The following is a 16734-nucleotide window of genomic DNA, read 5'->3' on the forward strand; positions in this document are numbered from 1 at the left end:
TTAGTATGGGTTGGCCTGCTCCTTGTCAGAAGCGCGGCCGTGGTGACATAACCAGAGCGTCTCCCTGTATTCTGTTCACACTCCTGTTTCTCCCCGGGGCCTCTCAGGGGTGCAGGGCAGCAGGCATTGCCATCTTGTAGCTGCTGCATCTGGAACCCTTGCTCCGCTCGGCTGTTTGCTGCCTCAGCGAAATCGTCAGTCATGCGGTTCCACTAACCCGAGGAGGGTGTGGGCAGACGGAGCGTCTGGTGGTTCCCGCCCCGCCACCTGCAGGGGGCATCTGTGGGGCCTGAGGAGGCCAGGCAAGGTCTGTCACAGGTCCTAGGCATGGTGGGACGCAGTGGAAGGAGGCAGGTGTGAAGCGAGGGGTGTGTGAGAGGTTCCAGGTGGCTTAACAGAAGCAGCTCCAAAAGAGCAGCACTGCAGAGCTGCAAAGGGCAGGGCTCTGGGTTGAGACTGAGGTTCCCATGGAGGTGGATGGCCAGCGACCAGCATGCATGCCTAGCACAGAGCAGGTCACCACGGCAGCCTTTACCAAGGGACTGCGTGGAAAATGTGAGTGCCCAGCCCTTGGGAATGGCTTCTGTAAACCGTGGTCTGCATCCTCCAGGTGGTGGGATTGTGGCGCGGAGCTCACATGCTGGAGCTGGACGCCTCCTTGTTGCATAAACTTGGGCAACTTACAGAATCTCTTTGTGCCTCAGTTTCCTCGTCTTTAAAATGGGGCTAACAATAAAACCTAACACATTAGGCAGGAGGACAGAGGAGGGCCCAGGAGGAGACAGGGCAGAGATCCAGGTGTGAGATAATAAGGCTTTTTTTTTCTGAGGCTGCCAGCCTCAGTGTCCCTCTTCCAGGCTGAGCCCACATATCTGTAACTTGCCTGATCACAGTCTATGACTAACTTAGCCTCCCCTAGGGGGCTAGGTCCTCTCCGTGTGGCCTGCTTGTCCTCCATGACTGCCGGATGATGGGGCCAGTCTGGGGCAGAGCCTGTGGCTGTTTATCCGGCAAGCACTTCCCAGAGCCCTCGCCGATGCCAGGCCCGTTGCTGGTACCTGGGACGCTGGATCCATTTGCTATTGCTGAGTAACAAACCACCCCAACACTTAGTAATTTAAAACAGCAGGGATTTTATTTGCATGCAGTTCTGTGGATCGGCAGTTTGGGCTGGGCTCAGGCTGAGCACAACCTGCCAGCTGCCGGCCAGGTGCTGCTGCCTCACAGAGGCCCACCTGGCTTCTTTCCTCATGGTTTGAGGACAGGGAAAATGGGCAAGCCCAAGGCCCAAGCAGGGTCCAAGCCTCTGCTCAGGTCACCTCTGCTAATGTCCCAGTAACCAGAGCATGGCACGGCCCAGCCCAGCTTCAAGGTTGGAAAAATGGACCCCATCACCTGCTGGGAGGAGGCACAGAGTCATGTTGCAAAGGGGGTGCACACAGAGAGGGAGGGAGCGTTGCAGCTGTTTCAGCCACAGCCCACCACAGACAAAAGGTTGGGGGAGCACAGCCACGCCTCACAGGTGCTCACAGCCTGACGAGGCCCATACAGAGGTCAGCACTGGGACGACGCAGGTGACAGGTGCCAGGGAGACAGAAGTCTGGAGGCAACCAGGGCCTCTTCTGCATATTCCATGTACTGGGAACCAGATCCTATGCCAGGCCTCAGCTTCTCAGCATTCTGGATCACCCAAACTCGCTGATCCCGGCTGGGCCTGGTCCTTGGGAGGGGCCCGGCCCAGCCCCAGCTCTGTGGCTGCCCAGCAGAGGAGGGAGGAGAGAATTAGAGAGGGCATCCCATGCCTTCACTCATTCCTTCATTCGCCCATTCCAGGACTCACCGAGTCCCCCTATCCCCATGTGCCAGGCTCTGTGCTAGGCTCAGGGTGCCACAGCAACAAGATGGACCTGGTGCCATGTGCTCACCGGACTTAAGCAAGAGGATTTGACCAGGAACAAAAGCGATTCAGTGTGGCTCTGGCCGGTCCGTGGGCTATGAGGTCAGCCTTCCGGATGCATGGAGGGTCTGCCAGTGTGGACCAGTCACCCTGGAGCTCTGTTCTGTAGATTAGACTTACAGAATGAAGTCATGCTTTTGGTAGTGTGAATAAAGTGGAGAAGGGGTGCCCCACAAACCAGCCATTTCTCTTTTTGGGGCTTAGAGGTTGACAAGGACAATGAGGGCACATCACGGCTGTCATTTTCTGTGACTTTCCATAGTCAGTTTCATAGAAAGTGACATTTCTCACTAAAAGTTTGTTGCTTGATCATCTGTTTTCTTCCATGAAAGTGACCATATTTAGTGCTTTTCCTTAGGATTCCAAGTGGGTCGAAGAGAAACAGCTGCTCATCAGAACAAACCAAGACTTGCTGGAAAAGGTGTGTGACCCGCTTCAGGGAAGCACAGAGCCAGGGCACCTGGGACCCTGCAGGCCAGCTCAGACCACACGGGTCATGCCCAGAACCATTTGGGCACTGCAGTGACCGGGACCCTGGGGCCTGCATGCCTCCCACGAGGAGAGAGGTGTTCCTTACATGGAGTCAAAGCCCCATTCGTGGTTCTGTCCTCTGGGACCAGGCCTGCAGAGCTGGTTTAGTTCATCCTTCTGGGGTGCTCCACAGAAATGGAGAGGGCTGGCCTGTCTTCCCAGGCCACCCTGCAGAAATGGGGAGGGCTGCCCCAACCTCTGGGGACACCTGCAGAAATGGGGAGGGCTGCCCTGTCCTCTGGGGACACCTGCAGAAATGGGGAAGGCTGGCCCCAACCTCTGGGGACACCTGCAGAAATGGGAAGAGCTGCCCCATCTTTTGAGGACACCTGCAGAAATGGGGAGGGCTGGCCCGTCCTCTGGGGAAACCTGCAGAAATGGAGAGGACTGGCCTATTGTTGAGCTGGTCCGTCCTCCTGACCTTGGGCTCCAGGCCACCTCTGCTGTGGCTTTAGGGTCCAGAGCCTTTCACCCACCAGTGTGATGGGCACCTGAGGCAGGTCCATGGGCAGATCCTCAGGCCGTCTTAGCCCAGTGCAGCTGACTCATAATGGGAGCTGGGCCTCTGTTCTTTCCTCTCTGGTTGTGGAACTTTCCAGAGCTCTCTTAGGGAGTCTGCTTGGGGAGTAGCTCTAATGCTTTGGGATTCAAACCATAGCTTTTATTTTTTCCTAATTGGTGTACTACCAAATACCAGCTCGGCTGAGAGACCCCCACCCAGGCAGCGCTGAAGGAAATGACAGGCAGACACCCAGACAGAACAACACAGCGGGTCTCTCCGGGGTCCAGCAGCCTGTCGAGCTGAGTGCCTCAGGCTGACAGCATTCCAGGCTGAGGGCCCCGAGCAGATTTTGATCCACCTGCTTATTCTCTCTTAACAGGTGATGATTATTAATAAACAGGTGTTCTGTATTTACTCATAACTCAAAAATATTCCAGGTAGGCAGCTGTTACCCACTTATCACTAATTGCAAACTACAAGGTATTCTCCACAAGGGAGCCCCGGGGGCAAGGTAAACTTAATGTTTCTCAACAGTGTACAATCCAGTTATTCTTTTTGTAAATCCACTGCATTGTGTAACCATCACCACAATGCAGTTTCAGAATGTTTTCAGCCAGGTAAACACCCCTCCTGCCCCTGTGCAGGCCCCCTCTGCCCCGCCTCTCTGCCCCGGACAGCCTCCCTTCTACTCTGTCTTTAGGTTTGCCGTATCTGGAGGTTGCAAGTAAGTGGAGCCAGACCCTAGATTAGGCCTTAGATTTTAAGCCTCCTGGAGCACCAGGACTGGACGAACCTGGTCTGGCCCTTCTGGGGACCTCAACGCAGCCCCCTCTCTGCCACAAACCAGCATGTGGCCCTGTTTCCCTCCCTGCATTTTTCAAGGGCATTTGGGACAGGGGTGGTTGGTGTAGTGCCAGCAGGCCCCAGGCCTTGGGAGAATTTAAGCATCTTTGATCTTGTTCACTAAATTCTGGGAGCCATGGAAAATCCTCACACCCTCACCTCATTTCTTTTTTTTCTTTTTTTTGGCAGTCTTGCTCTGTTGCCAGGCTGGAGTGCAATGGCACAATCTTGGCTCACTGCAACCTCCGCCCCCCGGGTTCAAGCCATTCTCTATCCGCAGCCTCCTGAGTAGCTGGGACTACAGGCATGCCCCACCACGCCCAGCTAATTTTTGTATTTTTAGTAGAGACAGGGTTTCACCATGTTGGCAAGGATGGTCTCGATCTCTTGACCTCGTGATCCTCCTGCCTCAGTCTCCCAAAGTGCTGGGATTACAGGTGTGAGCCCTCACCCCATTTTTAAAGGTCACCTGGGGGTAGGATCACCTGGCAGAAGGCCCCCTCTAGCCTTCTGTAATGGTGCTATGAAGCTTTATGCAAAGCCCTCCTGTACATGCGTTATTTTAATGACTTCTCGCTGCTGCCAGGCAAGGGGTGCTGCTATTTCCCTTCTTGGACAGAAGCTGAGGATGGAGTAGTTGGCTAAGTGACCCAGCATCTCCCAGCTGGTCTGGGATGTAGGCAGTATTGCTTCCCACACTGATCTGTGCTCTCAGGCAACTGCCACCTTTACGGCTTCTTCCTCCAGCTCTGTGGGGAAGCAGGAGGGAGCCTCCCTGCTATAGTTGGCTGGGCCTCTGTCTGGGTGGGCTGAATCTGGTGGGACTTGAGTTGGAAAGACCCAGACAGGCTTTGGGTGTGGCACTCTTGCTTACTGGTATTTGGCGGCAAGGGAGGGACTTAATAGCTCCCTGCCTCAGTTTCACCATCATTCATGTATTCAGCAAATATATAAGTAGCCCCTACTCCACTGGGGCAGACTCAGAGGTGCAGGGGCGAACCTGGCCCGGCTTCTGTCTCCTTCATTCCTAGCCGCGTCAGCAAAAAGGACCTGCAGTGCCTGCCTCATCCACTTGCTTGCTGCAAATCCTGCCCTCTCCTTCCCCTTGCCCCAGTGGCCAGTCCTCTGTTTCCCTCCAGCCACTCAGTCAGATGGCCTGTGATCAGGGACCCCAGTGCTCCCGCCCATCCTGTTAATCTGCAGGTATCTTTGCTCTAGATTTACAGACTGGAAATGGAAGAGAACCAGCTGAAGAACGAAATGCAAGATGCCAAGGATCAGAACGAGCTGTTAGAATTCAGAGTGCTAGAACTCGAAGTAAGAGACTCTATCTGTTGTAAACTCTCAAACGGAGCAGACATTCTCTTTGAACCCAAACTGAAATTCATGTAAAGCTCCCAGATGTTTTCAAGCATGTGTAAAGGGGACATGTTATAGTTTCTTTCTTTCTTTCTTTCTTTCTTTTTTTAAATCTGTATGTTCAGAATAATTTCACTGCCTTAATGTGTTCTGGAGAGAGTGCTCACCCAAGTCTATGGACCTGTACCAGAGCTAATATATTTATTGCCTATGGCTTGTTTTGCACTTAATAAAATAATTTGTTTTTGCAATATTTTGCCTTTTTTATTTGTGTTTCATTTCCATAACTACTTCTTTCCTGCATGCGTAGTCACCGGGTACGCATTCTGCACACCCAGGCGGAAGCACTGTTGCAATGAATAACACACCTTTTTAAGTGATCTTGCATGCAGTAAATCTCACCTTTTGAAATAGCAGAGTCTGACCTGAGCCAGCAATTGACTCTAGAATGTGTTTAGTGCCACTTTGGGCCCATTTTCTATTTGCCAAGGTAAACACAAGGTAAGTGAAGACAGGGCAGAAGGATGTATTTGCACAGGCGTTTAAGAAAACTAGTCAAGTAGTTCAAACTCTTTTATCCAGTAAATACAGACCCAGGCATTGCAGCAATATTGGAATAAAGAAATTACTGTTTGCAACTCAAACTGCAGCTCAGAACTGCTGGAGGGAGATCAGTTGTTGTTCACGTGTAGAAATCCTGTTCCTTCAGGAACTGCCCCAATACACCGAGTGAGATTCAGTGAAAGAATATTGATGGTCTCATTGCCTCCAACTGAAATCTTACCTCGGGTGTGTTACTGTATTGCCTTGCTCTCATGGTACTTCATAATCCTTTTTTTGTTTCTGTTGAAAAATCATTGGCATTTTAAACATCACTTACGTTCGTGATGAGTTTCTCTAAGCACCTGTAGTGGCGCGGCACTGCTGTCTCTCAGCTAAAACCTTTGCATGCGTGAAACCCTCAAAGTGAGCACCTTCACAGTGTTTGTGGCTTCCCTGATTTTGTTTTCTCCTCCCGGCTTGAGTTATGATTCTGTCTGCGTTAGAACTGACCCTGTGTACCTTGTCGTGTGGGCAGGGCAATGTGGCCTGAGTATTTCTCATGCCAAGTGTCACTCAGCTCTTGGCTCAGCATGACATGAGCATTTTATTTGTGCCACAGAATTGGAAGTTATGTGAGGTCGTTGTTAATACTCCTGCCTCTGTTAGAGAACCTTTCACAAAACTTTGTTATGAGTCTTTCTCCTGAGAATTCTATAAGCACTACCCAGTTTACCAGAATGCAATGGCGCGATCTTGGCTCACTGCAACCTCCACCTCCTGAGTTCAAGCGATTCTCGTGCGTCAGCCTCCAGAGTAGCTGGGATTATAGGCACGTGCCACCACACCCAACTAATTTTTGTATTTTTTGTAGAAATGGGGTTTCACCATGTTGGCCAGGATGGTCTCCCTCTCCTGACCTTGTGATCCACCTGCCTCAGCCTCCTAAAGTGCTGGGATTACAGGTGTGAGCCATTGCGCCCTGCCTTTATTTTTATTTTTATTTTTTGAGACAGGGTCTCACTCTGTCACCCAGGCTGGAGGGCACTGATACAGTGTTGACTCACTGCAACCTCTGCCTCCTGTTTTGAGTGATTCTCCTGCCTCAGCCTTCCAATGTAGCTGGGACCATAGGCACACACCGCCTCACCCAATTTTTGTATTTTTGGTAGAATCAGTTTTCACCATGTTGGCCAGGCTGGTCTCAAACTCCTGACCTCAAGGGACCCACCCCCTCAGGCTCCCAGAGCGCTAGGATTACAGGCATAAGCTACCATGCCCAGCCTACTAAATGACTTTTGTTCATATATACTATGAGCTTTTGGGGTCACTTTTTCTACAGAGAGGCCATTTAAGTAAATTTGCTGGTAGAAAGACGTTTGTGGAATCGAACTGTTGTGAATTTTGTTCTTCTTGTCTAATAAGGGAAGTAAGGTTTCTCACTAGACTGTTTCAAACCTGAGTTAGCCAGGTTAGGGCTTCATGGAAATTAACTGAATTAGTGGCCCACCCTCCCCTCCCTCTTTCCTTCAGCCTCACCCTGGAGCATCTTCTTAAGCCCTGCCATCTGGATTCGCGCCTCTCTTGGCTACATCTCTTAGTTGAATTATTTAAGAAGCCCATTGGTTCCGTAGCTAGATTCTGCTGGAATGACCCAAAGTGTGTTATTTTTACCTTACCATAACTTTGATCAAACCAAAGCAGTTGGATTTAAAGGTGTCATTTGAAAAGGTCTTCTCTGCTGCCCCACTGTGACAAATCTAAAGATTTAAAGTCCGTTCTGTGCAGGATACACATCTGAGACAGGTCCTATTCTGGCACTGTGCTTTAGCCCTGTGAGTAATTAGGTTTTCCCGACCCTTTTAAAAGCTTGTCACTTATGGATGATTAATAAACACCTCTTCTGGGAAAAGGCTTGCTCTCCTTCCTCCCTTAGCAATTAATTGAGCTTTGCTGTAAGTCTAAGGGAGGGATAGAACGATCACTGGTTGTGTTCGTGTGGTTAAAAAAAATATTGTGAATGGCATTGGCAGATTGTACGGGGGAGAACAGAAAGCCTTTGGGGCTGGGCGCGGTGGCTCATGCCTGTAATCCCAGCACTTTGGGAAGCCGAGGCAGGCAGATCACCTGAGGTCTGGAGTTCGAGACCAGCCTGGCCAACATGATGAAACCCCGTCTCTACTAAAAAAATTATACAAAATTAGCTGGGTGTGGTGGCACATACCTGTAATCCCAGCTACTTGGGAGGCTGAGGTAGGAGAATCACTTGAATCCAGGAGGTGAATGTTGCAGTGAGCCAAGATCATGCCATTGCACTCCAGCCTGGGTGACAGGAGCAAAACACCATTTTAAAAACAAACAAACAAACGAACAAAACAAAAACAAAAAAAAGAAAGAAAGAAAGACAGGACTTTTGGGTCCTGGCTCTGCCCTGCCGCTCACTAGCGTGGGACCTCAGCCTCAGCCTCCCTGAGCCACCGCCTCTTTGTCTACAGAATGAAAACAATGAGCCTGCCTCCCGGGGTTGTGTGAGGATTAAACAGGACAGTGTTGTGCCTGTCACAGAGGAACCGCAGTTGGCAGCTTTTGCTATAGTCAAATTTAGTGCAGTTATGTTTATTTTGTAATTCTGTGACTTCATGGGTTTTGATCTCACAACAGATAAAGCCATGGTACCTTGTTAACCATTTCTCCCTAGGTGAATAGGTAAGAAGTAACCACATCTCCAAAGGAGAACGGCTGCGTGGGAAGGCGTGAAAACGTCGTAGTTCACGGACGTGGCTGCTTCTTGTCCGAACTTGCGCTTTTTAGTAACATCTGTGCCCACTGGAATTCCTTGGTGTTTGCTGAGTAACGTGGGAAAATGGCAAGTGGTAAATAATCCGGTCACATTCTGTTTTTAAACCGCATCTTTTCCCCAGGAGAGAGAGAGGAGGTCGCCAGCATTTAACCTCCAAATCACCACCTTCCCCGAGAACAACAGCAGTGCTCTCCAGCTGTTCTGTCACCAGGAAGGAGTTAAGGTAGCGTGCCTGGGGGGGCCTCTGCTAAACGCCGGCCAAGGGCTGGCTCAGTGCCCGCCTTAGTCGGAAAGGGGGAGTGCTGGGATAGAACCGATTTTCATGAGATGCTCCTTGTATTGAAAGTCACAGTTTATCCATTTATTGAAGGGTCACCAAATGTGACTGTATTTTGACCCATGTCTTTAAAACAGCAGAGGCTTGGCCTGGAGCCCTGAGCAAGAACCCCACTCCACCACTGCTCTGGCCTGTAAACTTTCTGAGCCTTAGCCTCTTCACTATGCAATCCAAATGACAATACCCACACCATGAAGCTGGGATGATGATGAAGTTAGAGCATGAATGGGCACCAAGGGCCTGGCACTGTGCCTGATGTGCAGTCATGCTCTGTAGACGGTGGCTGCGGGTGCTAGAAGGGCCCGGGGTTTGCCATGTCCTGGAGCCCTGCTCTGCCCCGGGGACAGCGTCCTGACTCACCCGATTCCATGGCCTTCCTAGAGAGCAGTGTTTGTGCTGGGGTAACATTCAGCCAATGAGCAGCAGTTATGCCTTCTCTCCCTCACTCCCCAGAGGAACGGCTGGGCGCAAAACTTGGGCAGAAAAGAAAAGAAAGAGCGCGGTGTCTTGTCCAGAGGAAAGGCCATGGCCCTAGAAATTGGTATGCTTGGTCTCTGTAGCTCACACAAAAATGAACGTTGGAAATCTCTTCCAGGATGTGAATGTTTCTGAACTTATGAAGAAATTAGATATCCTTGGCGATAACGGGGTAACTATGAGCGATCGGTTTCCGGTTTCGTGTTCTTGTTTTGACCTGGGTGTATTCTGTGTGACTTTTGTTTTGTTTTGTTTTTAATTTCTCTCTGATGAAAGAGATCTAAGAAGTACAATGTAAGGCTTTTGTATGGCCGTGTTCCTATGTGGGTGGCGGGGCTGGTATTCGTCAGAAGTGGGGTTTCGAAGTTAGGTTCTCCTGGCCTGTGAGTGAGGAGGGGACAGAAAGGCCTGAGAACCCCTGCCCAGAATGCAGGTGGGATCACTTGAGATTGCTGAAATCAGAAAGTGATCTTTTTGCCCTCCCGAAAGATGAGCTTGAACGTAGCCATGTTTCACAAAAGCTTAGTGCCACTCCATGAAATGTCCCCAGCCAGAGGGACAGTAGCTGTCTGCCTGATGCGCTGGCCCCATTAGCGAGAGGAGCTGACCCTCGGGTGCAGCCCAGAGAGGAGCTAAGAAAGTTGCTTGGTGTTGGCCGGGCATGGTGGTGCACGCCTGTAATCCCAGCACTTTGGGAGGCCGAGGTGGGTGGATTACCTGAGGTCAGGAGTTCGAGACCAACCTGGCCAACATGGCAAAACCCCATCTCTACTAAAAATAAAAATAAAAAAAAAAATAAATTATCTGGGTGTGGTGGTGGGCATCCCAGCTACTGTAATCCCAGCTACTTGAGAGGCTGAGGCAGGAGAATCACTTGAACCCGGGAGGCGGAGGTTGCAGTAAGCTAAGATTGCGCCACTGCACTCCAACCCAGGTGACAGAGAGAGACTCTGTCTCAAAAAAAACAAAAAGACTTGCTTGGTGCTGACTGTCTGCACATGGATTTGGGATCCAGTGTCAAATGCCCTTGCCCATTTTTGTGTTTTAGAATTTGAGAAATGAAGAACAGGTTGCAATAATCCAAGCTGGAACTGTGCTTGCCCTGTGTGAAAAGGTAGAGGCCAGCGGCATTTCTGTGCTCACACCTTGTCCCAGCTTCCTAGCACCATACAAGAAACTGTACATTGGCGTCTTGCTTTGCGTGGGAGCATGCGTTCCAGTCAGTCTGCGTCTGCATGTGCACATGCATGCCTTTTCCGTTTTCTGAAGGAAGTCACACGTGCTCACTGTAGAAAACCCAGAGGCGCAGGAGGAAATCAAAACCTAGTGGAGGAAACAGTCTCACATTTGTATACTTCCCTCCAGCTGTTTCCTTACATCCGGTTTTTAAACTTAGTCGAAATGATACCTGGCATCCAGTTTTCAGTCAGGCTTTAGAAACATCCTCTGTGCCATTTAACGTGGTTCACAAACGTGTTTAAATGGCTATGCATCTCTCCATCACACCATTATCCTGTTAGTTACTGAAGCCTCTCTTAGCTGTTAGATATCGGAGATGTTTCCATTTTTTTTCTTTCTACAATCATGCAGTGGTAAACTGCATATGTTTTACACATAAATTTTTATCTATGTCTTAAAATATACCCATAAGTTAGATTCTTGAAGCAGAAACATTGGGCCAAATGGTAAGAATGCCTTGGAAGGCTTTGTCATTGTCAAAACAGTGTCCAGAAAAGTGGCACCAGGTACCCCTCTACCTGCAACTTACATGTTGTTGATTTATGCTTGACATGGCACGTTACTGCTGAAAAGAACTTTGCGGACTTGATGGTGAAAACTCAATCATGTCATTGTTTTCATTTTTATTTGAGTGCAGTGATACTGAGTTTTTTTTTTTTTTTTTTTTTTTTTTTTTTTTTTTTTTTTTTTTTTTTTTTTTTTTTTTTTTTGACGTGTATTATCTATTTTCTTCTCCTTCCTTGTGAATTGTAATTACATTTCTTTTGAGGAGTTTCCACTGGGTTTGTTCACCCATCCATCCATCCATTCATTTGACAAATATGTATTCATTATCACTTTCTTACTGATTTCTCTGCGTGCTTTACATATTAAAGATATGACCTTTTTGACCTGTTTGTTACAAAATACATTCCTGATTTGTTTGCCTTTTACATTGGTTTAGGATGTGTTAGAAATACACAACTCTTTATAGCTAAAGACCTTTTCCTTTCAAAGCACATGAGTCCAACATTTAAATGCTATTTTTGTGGTGATGAGGTCTTCATGATCTTAGTTAACGATTCATTCCAGAATCTCTGGAATGAATTAAAATATAGATAGTTTTTTTCCCAGGGCATCTGTTCAACCGCTCAATCAAGTAAAGGATACTAAATGTTGGTAACAGACTTGTGGCCAAACCTTGTCCAAGGTCACACTGGTAGGCAGTGGCAGAGGATTGGAGCTCAGCTTTCCCGTTCCTCTCATCACTGGCTGAGCTTGCATCCTCAGGTGAACTGTGGGATGGGGATGACTCACACCTGGCCGGCGAGTGGCCATCAGGTGCAGGTGCGGGGCAGGGCACGTGGGGTACATTCAGCACACCTTCCTTTCCAGCAGCAAAACCCTCCGTGGAGGTCTAGGCTCCTCCAACTGTGCTCATGTAGAGTCACACAAAGTGCTGATAAACACGTGTGACACTTATGACTCAGTTCATTCAACACCCCCTGGAACATTTACTGAGAAAGAGTGTCTTAGTGTCAAGGGCTGAGCACGGCCCTGGGAGACGTGGAGATGCCACATCCGCCAGTGTCTGCTCTGACGTCAGGGAGGCCTCTCCTGGCTTGGGTCTTGGCCACACCACTTGCCAGCTGCAGGGGTTTTGGCCCATTTCTCGCCACGTCTCCCTCAGCCATGACACCGAGCATCCTGGTGACACACAGTGTCTGTCGGAATCTGGGAGTCTGCATATTTCGGTGGGATAGAGCATTGCCATCTGGTTCAACCAAGCACCTGGGGCCGTGCTTGCTTCCTGGAGATGCTTGGTCAGTGCCTGTGGACTGGGTGAGCAAGGAGCAGGAACCTGCTGGTGACTCAGGGTGGCTGGTTTGTGACAGGGCTGGGGCGGAGGCTGTTGGAGGACTAGGCCACTAGCTGGCAGGAGGCTTTCAGCCTCTGTGAGAGCTGCCCTCTGCAGGGCACTGAATTCTCCCACCTGAGCCATTCCTAACATGACCCTCCCCACGCCCAACCCACAGCCGGTGTTCCAGGCCTTCACCTTAGGTCCTCAGGGCTCCTCATCCTCTGGGCATCTGGGAGATTAGCAGCCCCCTAGGATTGAAGAGGTGGAGACTGTCTGGCATCCGGCCACTGTCTGCCTTGACCCTCTCCCTGCTCTGCTCAGGCAGCTGCCCACCTCCCCGCTTGCACCCTGCCCACCCCCAACGTCATCTGCCTGCCCCTGACCACCAGCCTCCCCAAGCTGGTCAGCCCGGCACCATGCCTTGTGCCCTTCATGCCAGAGAGCCGTGCCAGCCGCCCTAGCCTGCCAGCCCCTCACATCTCTGACTGACGGTTCTGAGCCTGGCACAGAGGTGCCCAGCTTCCTGTCTTTGAGGACTGGACGTAAACCAGAGTTTTCTCAGGTTGGGTTCTGGGAGACACTGGTCCTGCCATTTGTCTGTGGGTAAAGGTCCAGTAAGCTTGGGAGTTGCCGTTCATCTTCTCCAGGCTTGGAGAGGATGTTGGTATGAAAGCTCTTCAGGTTCAGAGGTGGACCCTCATGTGAGGTGGGAACGGGGTCTGCAGGACCCCCAGAGAACCTGGCCAGACCACTAGGGGACTGATGGTCCACTTTGCCTGGGACTGACAGCTTTCCTGGGATGTGAGAATTGCAGTGCTAAAACAGGGACAGTCTTGGGCCAACAGTCCCAAGCTGGTCACCCTAGAGGTGACGGGCACTGCAGGGAAGTTTGCAGAGTGGTTGGGCACCTGCAGTGTCACTGCCAGAGAAGGCTTGATGCCAGGCCCCAGTTAACCCCTGCTCCACTAAATACAGAGTCTCTCTCTGTCACCCAGGCTGGAGTGCAATGGCATGGTCTTGGCTCACTGCAGCTTCTGCTTTCCAGGTACAAGCAATTCTCCTGCCTCAGCCTCCTGAGTAGCTGGGACTACAGGCGTGTGTCACCACACCCAGCTAATTTTTGTATTTTTAGTAGAGATGGGGTTTCACTATGTTGGCCAGGCTGGCCTTGAACTCCTGACCTCAGGATCTGCCCACCTTAGCCTCCCAAAGTGCTGAGATTACAGGCATGAGCCACTGCACCTGGCCACAAAATATTCCTTATTTTAAAAATTGTCATTCCATACTGGTATCTGAATAAGGGGAAGTCAATGTTAATGTTCCCTTAGAGGTATGATTATTTTTTTCTTCCTTGAGACAGACCTCTCACTCTGTCACCCAGGCTGGAGTGCAGGCACGGTCTTGGCTCACTGCAACCTCTGCCTCCCGGGCTCAAGTGATTCTTGTGCCTCAGCCTCCTGTAGTTGGGATAATAGGTATCCACCAAGACACCTGGCTAATTTTTGTATTTTTACTAGAGACAGGGTTTCTCCATGCTGGCCAGGCTGGTCTCAAACTGCTGATCTCAAATGATCCTCCTGCCTTGGCCTCCCAAAGTGCTGGGATTACAGGTGTGAGCCACCTCACCTGGCCTCGAAGCCGATTTCTTAGTGTATAGGTGAAGCGCAACCTGAAGGAACGTCCTATGATGTGCTTGTGTTGATTTTGCTGCAAACAGCATCTTGCCCCGGGCACATGCCTTCCTCATCACCACCCACTGAAGCCCTGCCCGGTTTTCAGGGCACAGGCATCCATCCTGGCGCCCATCAGCTGTACTCTGGTTAGCCGGGTACAGGACCAGGGCAAGGTCTCACTCGCCTCAGCACATGGCATGAGCCCCGCAGAGAAACTGAACCATGAGACATTGGAGGCTTTACGGATCGTAACGGTCACATCTCTTCTCCCTCACGTTCCAAATGGATTGAGAAAAAGACACAGGCTCAGCCAGGTGGGAATGTTTTAAAGGCCGTGTTCTCGCTGGTAATGGTGGATTGGAGAATGAGGCGTAGGTCTGAGCATAGTCAGACTTTCTAATAGTTGGCCTCAAGCGGAAGCCTCGGGACCCTCCCCAAAGGGAGATGGGAGAGCTGTAGGGGACCCAGGCCCTGCACCCAAGGAGCCCTGGGAGTTGGGGTGCAGAGAGCGGACCCCACCCTACAGCAGGCTGCCCCCACGAGGTTGCTCAGTTCCTGCTCAGCACCTGCCGGTGGGTGGACTCACGTCTCCTCCCCAGCACGAGACCCCCGTCTCCAGGGCTTGGAGCAGAACGACGAGCACTGTTTCTGCTGGGAGTGATTGAAACTCCAGAGCTATCTCGCCAAACTCTTTGATATTAAATCTCTTTCTATCTTTCTTTTTTTTTTTTAGACAGAATCTAGCTCTGTCTCCCAGGCTGTAGTGCAGTGGCGTCATCTCGGCTCACTGCAAACTCCGCCTCTAGGGTTCAAGTGATTCTTCTGCCTCAGCCTCCTGAGTAGCTGGGATTACAGGCACCCGCCACCACGCCCAGCTAATTTTTGTATTTTTAGTAGAGACGGAGTTTCACTGTGTTAGCCAGGCTGGTCTCGAACTCCTGACCTTGTGATCTGCCTGCCTCATCCTCCCAAAGTGTTGGGATTACAGGCGTGAGCCACTGTACCTGGCCTGATATTAAATTTCCAATCTCACATGGCCGGGGTCCTCGTGGCCAGCTCTCTCTGCTCCCATGCTGTCTCTCAGTTGCTGACAAGGACTTGCTAAATTTATTTTTTATATGCAATTTGTTAAAGGACAGCAACAACAAAGCTCAACACTGTGTTCTGTAGAAACCGTTCTGAGAGCAGCTTGTTGTAATCATCCAAAACTGGATTTCCCATTTTAATTGTATTCATTTTATGACTGCTTGCATTAGGATATTAAAAATGAAATGCCTGTAACTCCTCATCCAAAATATGCTTATCTGTTTCTAAGAAAACACGCATCTTATCTGAGCCATGTTTGAGGAAGTGCTGGCCACTGTGGCTGGCACAGGGTGCTGGGTGCTGCCACTGCGGCTGGCACCAGAACCCGCACTGGACCGAGCTCACCGTGACGTTGGGGAGGGAGCTCTGTGACAGCAGCCGATCAGCTCCAGCCCTCTCTGCACAGCCATTACACACCATACCAAGCTGCACACCCTCCATCCTCCTTCATTCTACAGAAGTTTGTTAGGCATCTGCTGGTGTCAGGCCCGTGCCAGGCAAGGAAGTCCAACAAGAGGCAAGTGTGGGCCCCACCTTCAGAGGGGTAGTGGGGTTAGGGGGGAACAGACAACAGTGCCTGCTAGGTGAGTGCTGTGACTAGACATTCACAAGATGACTGAGGTGGGCATCATGGAGGGGAGCTGACCCCATGGACTCAAGCAGAGTAGGCTTCCTGGAGGAGGTGACAGCTGGCTCAGGGCCTGAAGACTGAGTGATGCTAGCTCAGTGAAGGTCTGGGGCTGAGGCTGGAACCAGGAGAGGTAGGGACAGCACGTGGAAAGGCCAGGCATGTTCGAGGATGACCAGGGCCCTGGATTTCAGCAGGGATGGGAGAGTGCTGAGTGACAAGGCTGTGGGCGTTGCAGGAGCCACCCTATGCTTTGGACTCGCCAGTGTTGTCAGGAGTGAGGGGACATCTTTGGAGGGCTCTGAGCAGAGCAGGGAGGTTCCATGAGTCGATGTGTGCTTTTTATGGAACTTGTTGGCTGGGGGGCAGAAAGGGATTTGGGGTGTGGGGGGTTCAGACATGAGCCCAGGAGCCGAAAGGGGAATGAGGGGGAGTTGATGATGGGGAGGGAGAGCTGTGGGTGGGTCTGAGAACTGGAGGCAGAGCCAATATGTTGGAAGTGGAGGGAAGGAAAGAGGGGGCACTCTTCTGCATCAGGGGTCCTGGGAGGCCCTGGAGGGGCCTTGAAGGCTTGGGAGTGGAGGGTGCAGGAGGCAATGGCACAGGACATGGTGAGGCAGATCTGGGTGGGAGACCTTTCAGAGAGGGTAGGTAAGGTGGATCCTGGGGGAGGGCAGAATAAGGGAGAGAAGGGCGAGGGCAGGCCTCCAGGACCTCACTAATGCAGTGTGGCCCAGTGGGTGACCAGCTGCCGCCAGAGGAGTACAAGGAAGCTAGGGGAGCCTGGGGTTGGGAAAGGGGGCACTCTGCAGCCGGGGTCTGCGGTCAGGAAAGGGGGCACTCCGCAGCCGGGGTCTGCGGTCAGGAAAGGGGGCACTCCGCAGCCGGGGTCTGGGGTCAGGAAAGGGGGCACTCCGCAGCC

General features: G+C 51.0%; 1 protein-coding gene across 2 annotated transcripts in view; it reads left to right on the forward strand.

The window, feature by feature from the left end:
- The window catches only part of JAKMIP1 (janus kinase and microtubule interacting protein 1), a 177033-nt gene that overhangs the window by 140277 nt on the left and 20022 nt on the right, over positions 1–16734 (forward strand). The window contains exons 12-16 of one of the 2 annotated variants that reach the window (XM_017539132.2): positions 2316–2378; positions 5052–5150; positions 8654–8755; positions 9465–9518; positions 10395–10460. In XM_017539132.2, coding sequence (XP_017394621.1) covers positions 2316–2378; positions 5052–5150; positions 8654–8755; positions 9465–9518; positions 10395–10460 — 384 coding nt within the window. Of the gene's footprint in view, positions 1–2315; positions 2379–5051; positions 5446–8653; positions 8756–9464; positions 9519–10394; positions 10461–16734 lie in introns of those variants that run through there. The other variant, XM_037742223.1, reaches the window with a different exon arrangement.

This window comes from Cebus imitator, unplaced genomic scaffold, assembly GCF_001604975.1.
Source record: "Cebus imitator isolate Cc_AM_T3 unplaced genomic scaffold, Cebus_imitator-1.0 Scaffold117, whole genome shotgun sequence".
NCBI lineage: Eukaryota > Metazoa > Chordata > Mammalia > Primates > Cebidae > Cebus > Cebus imitator.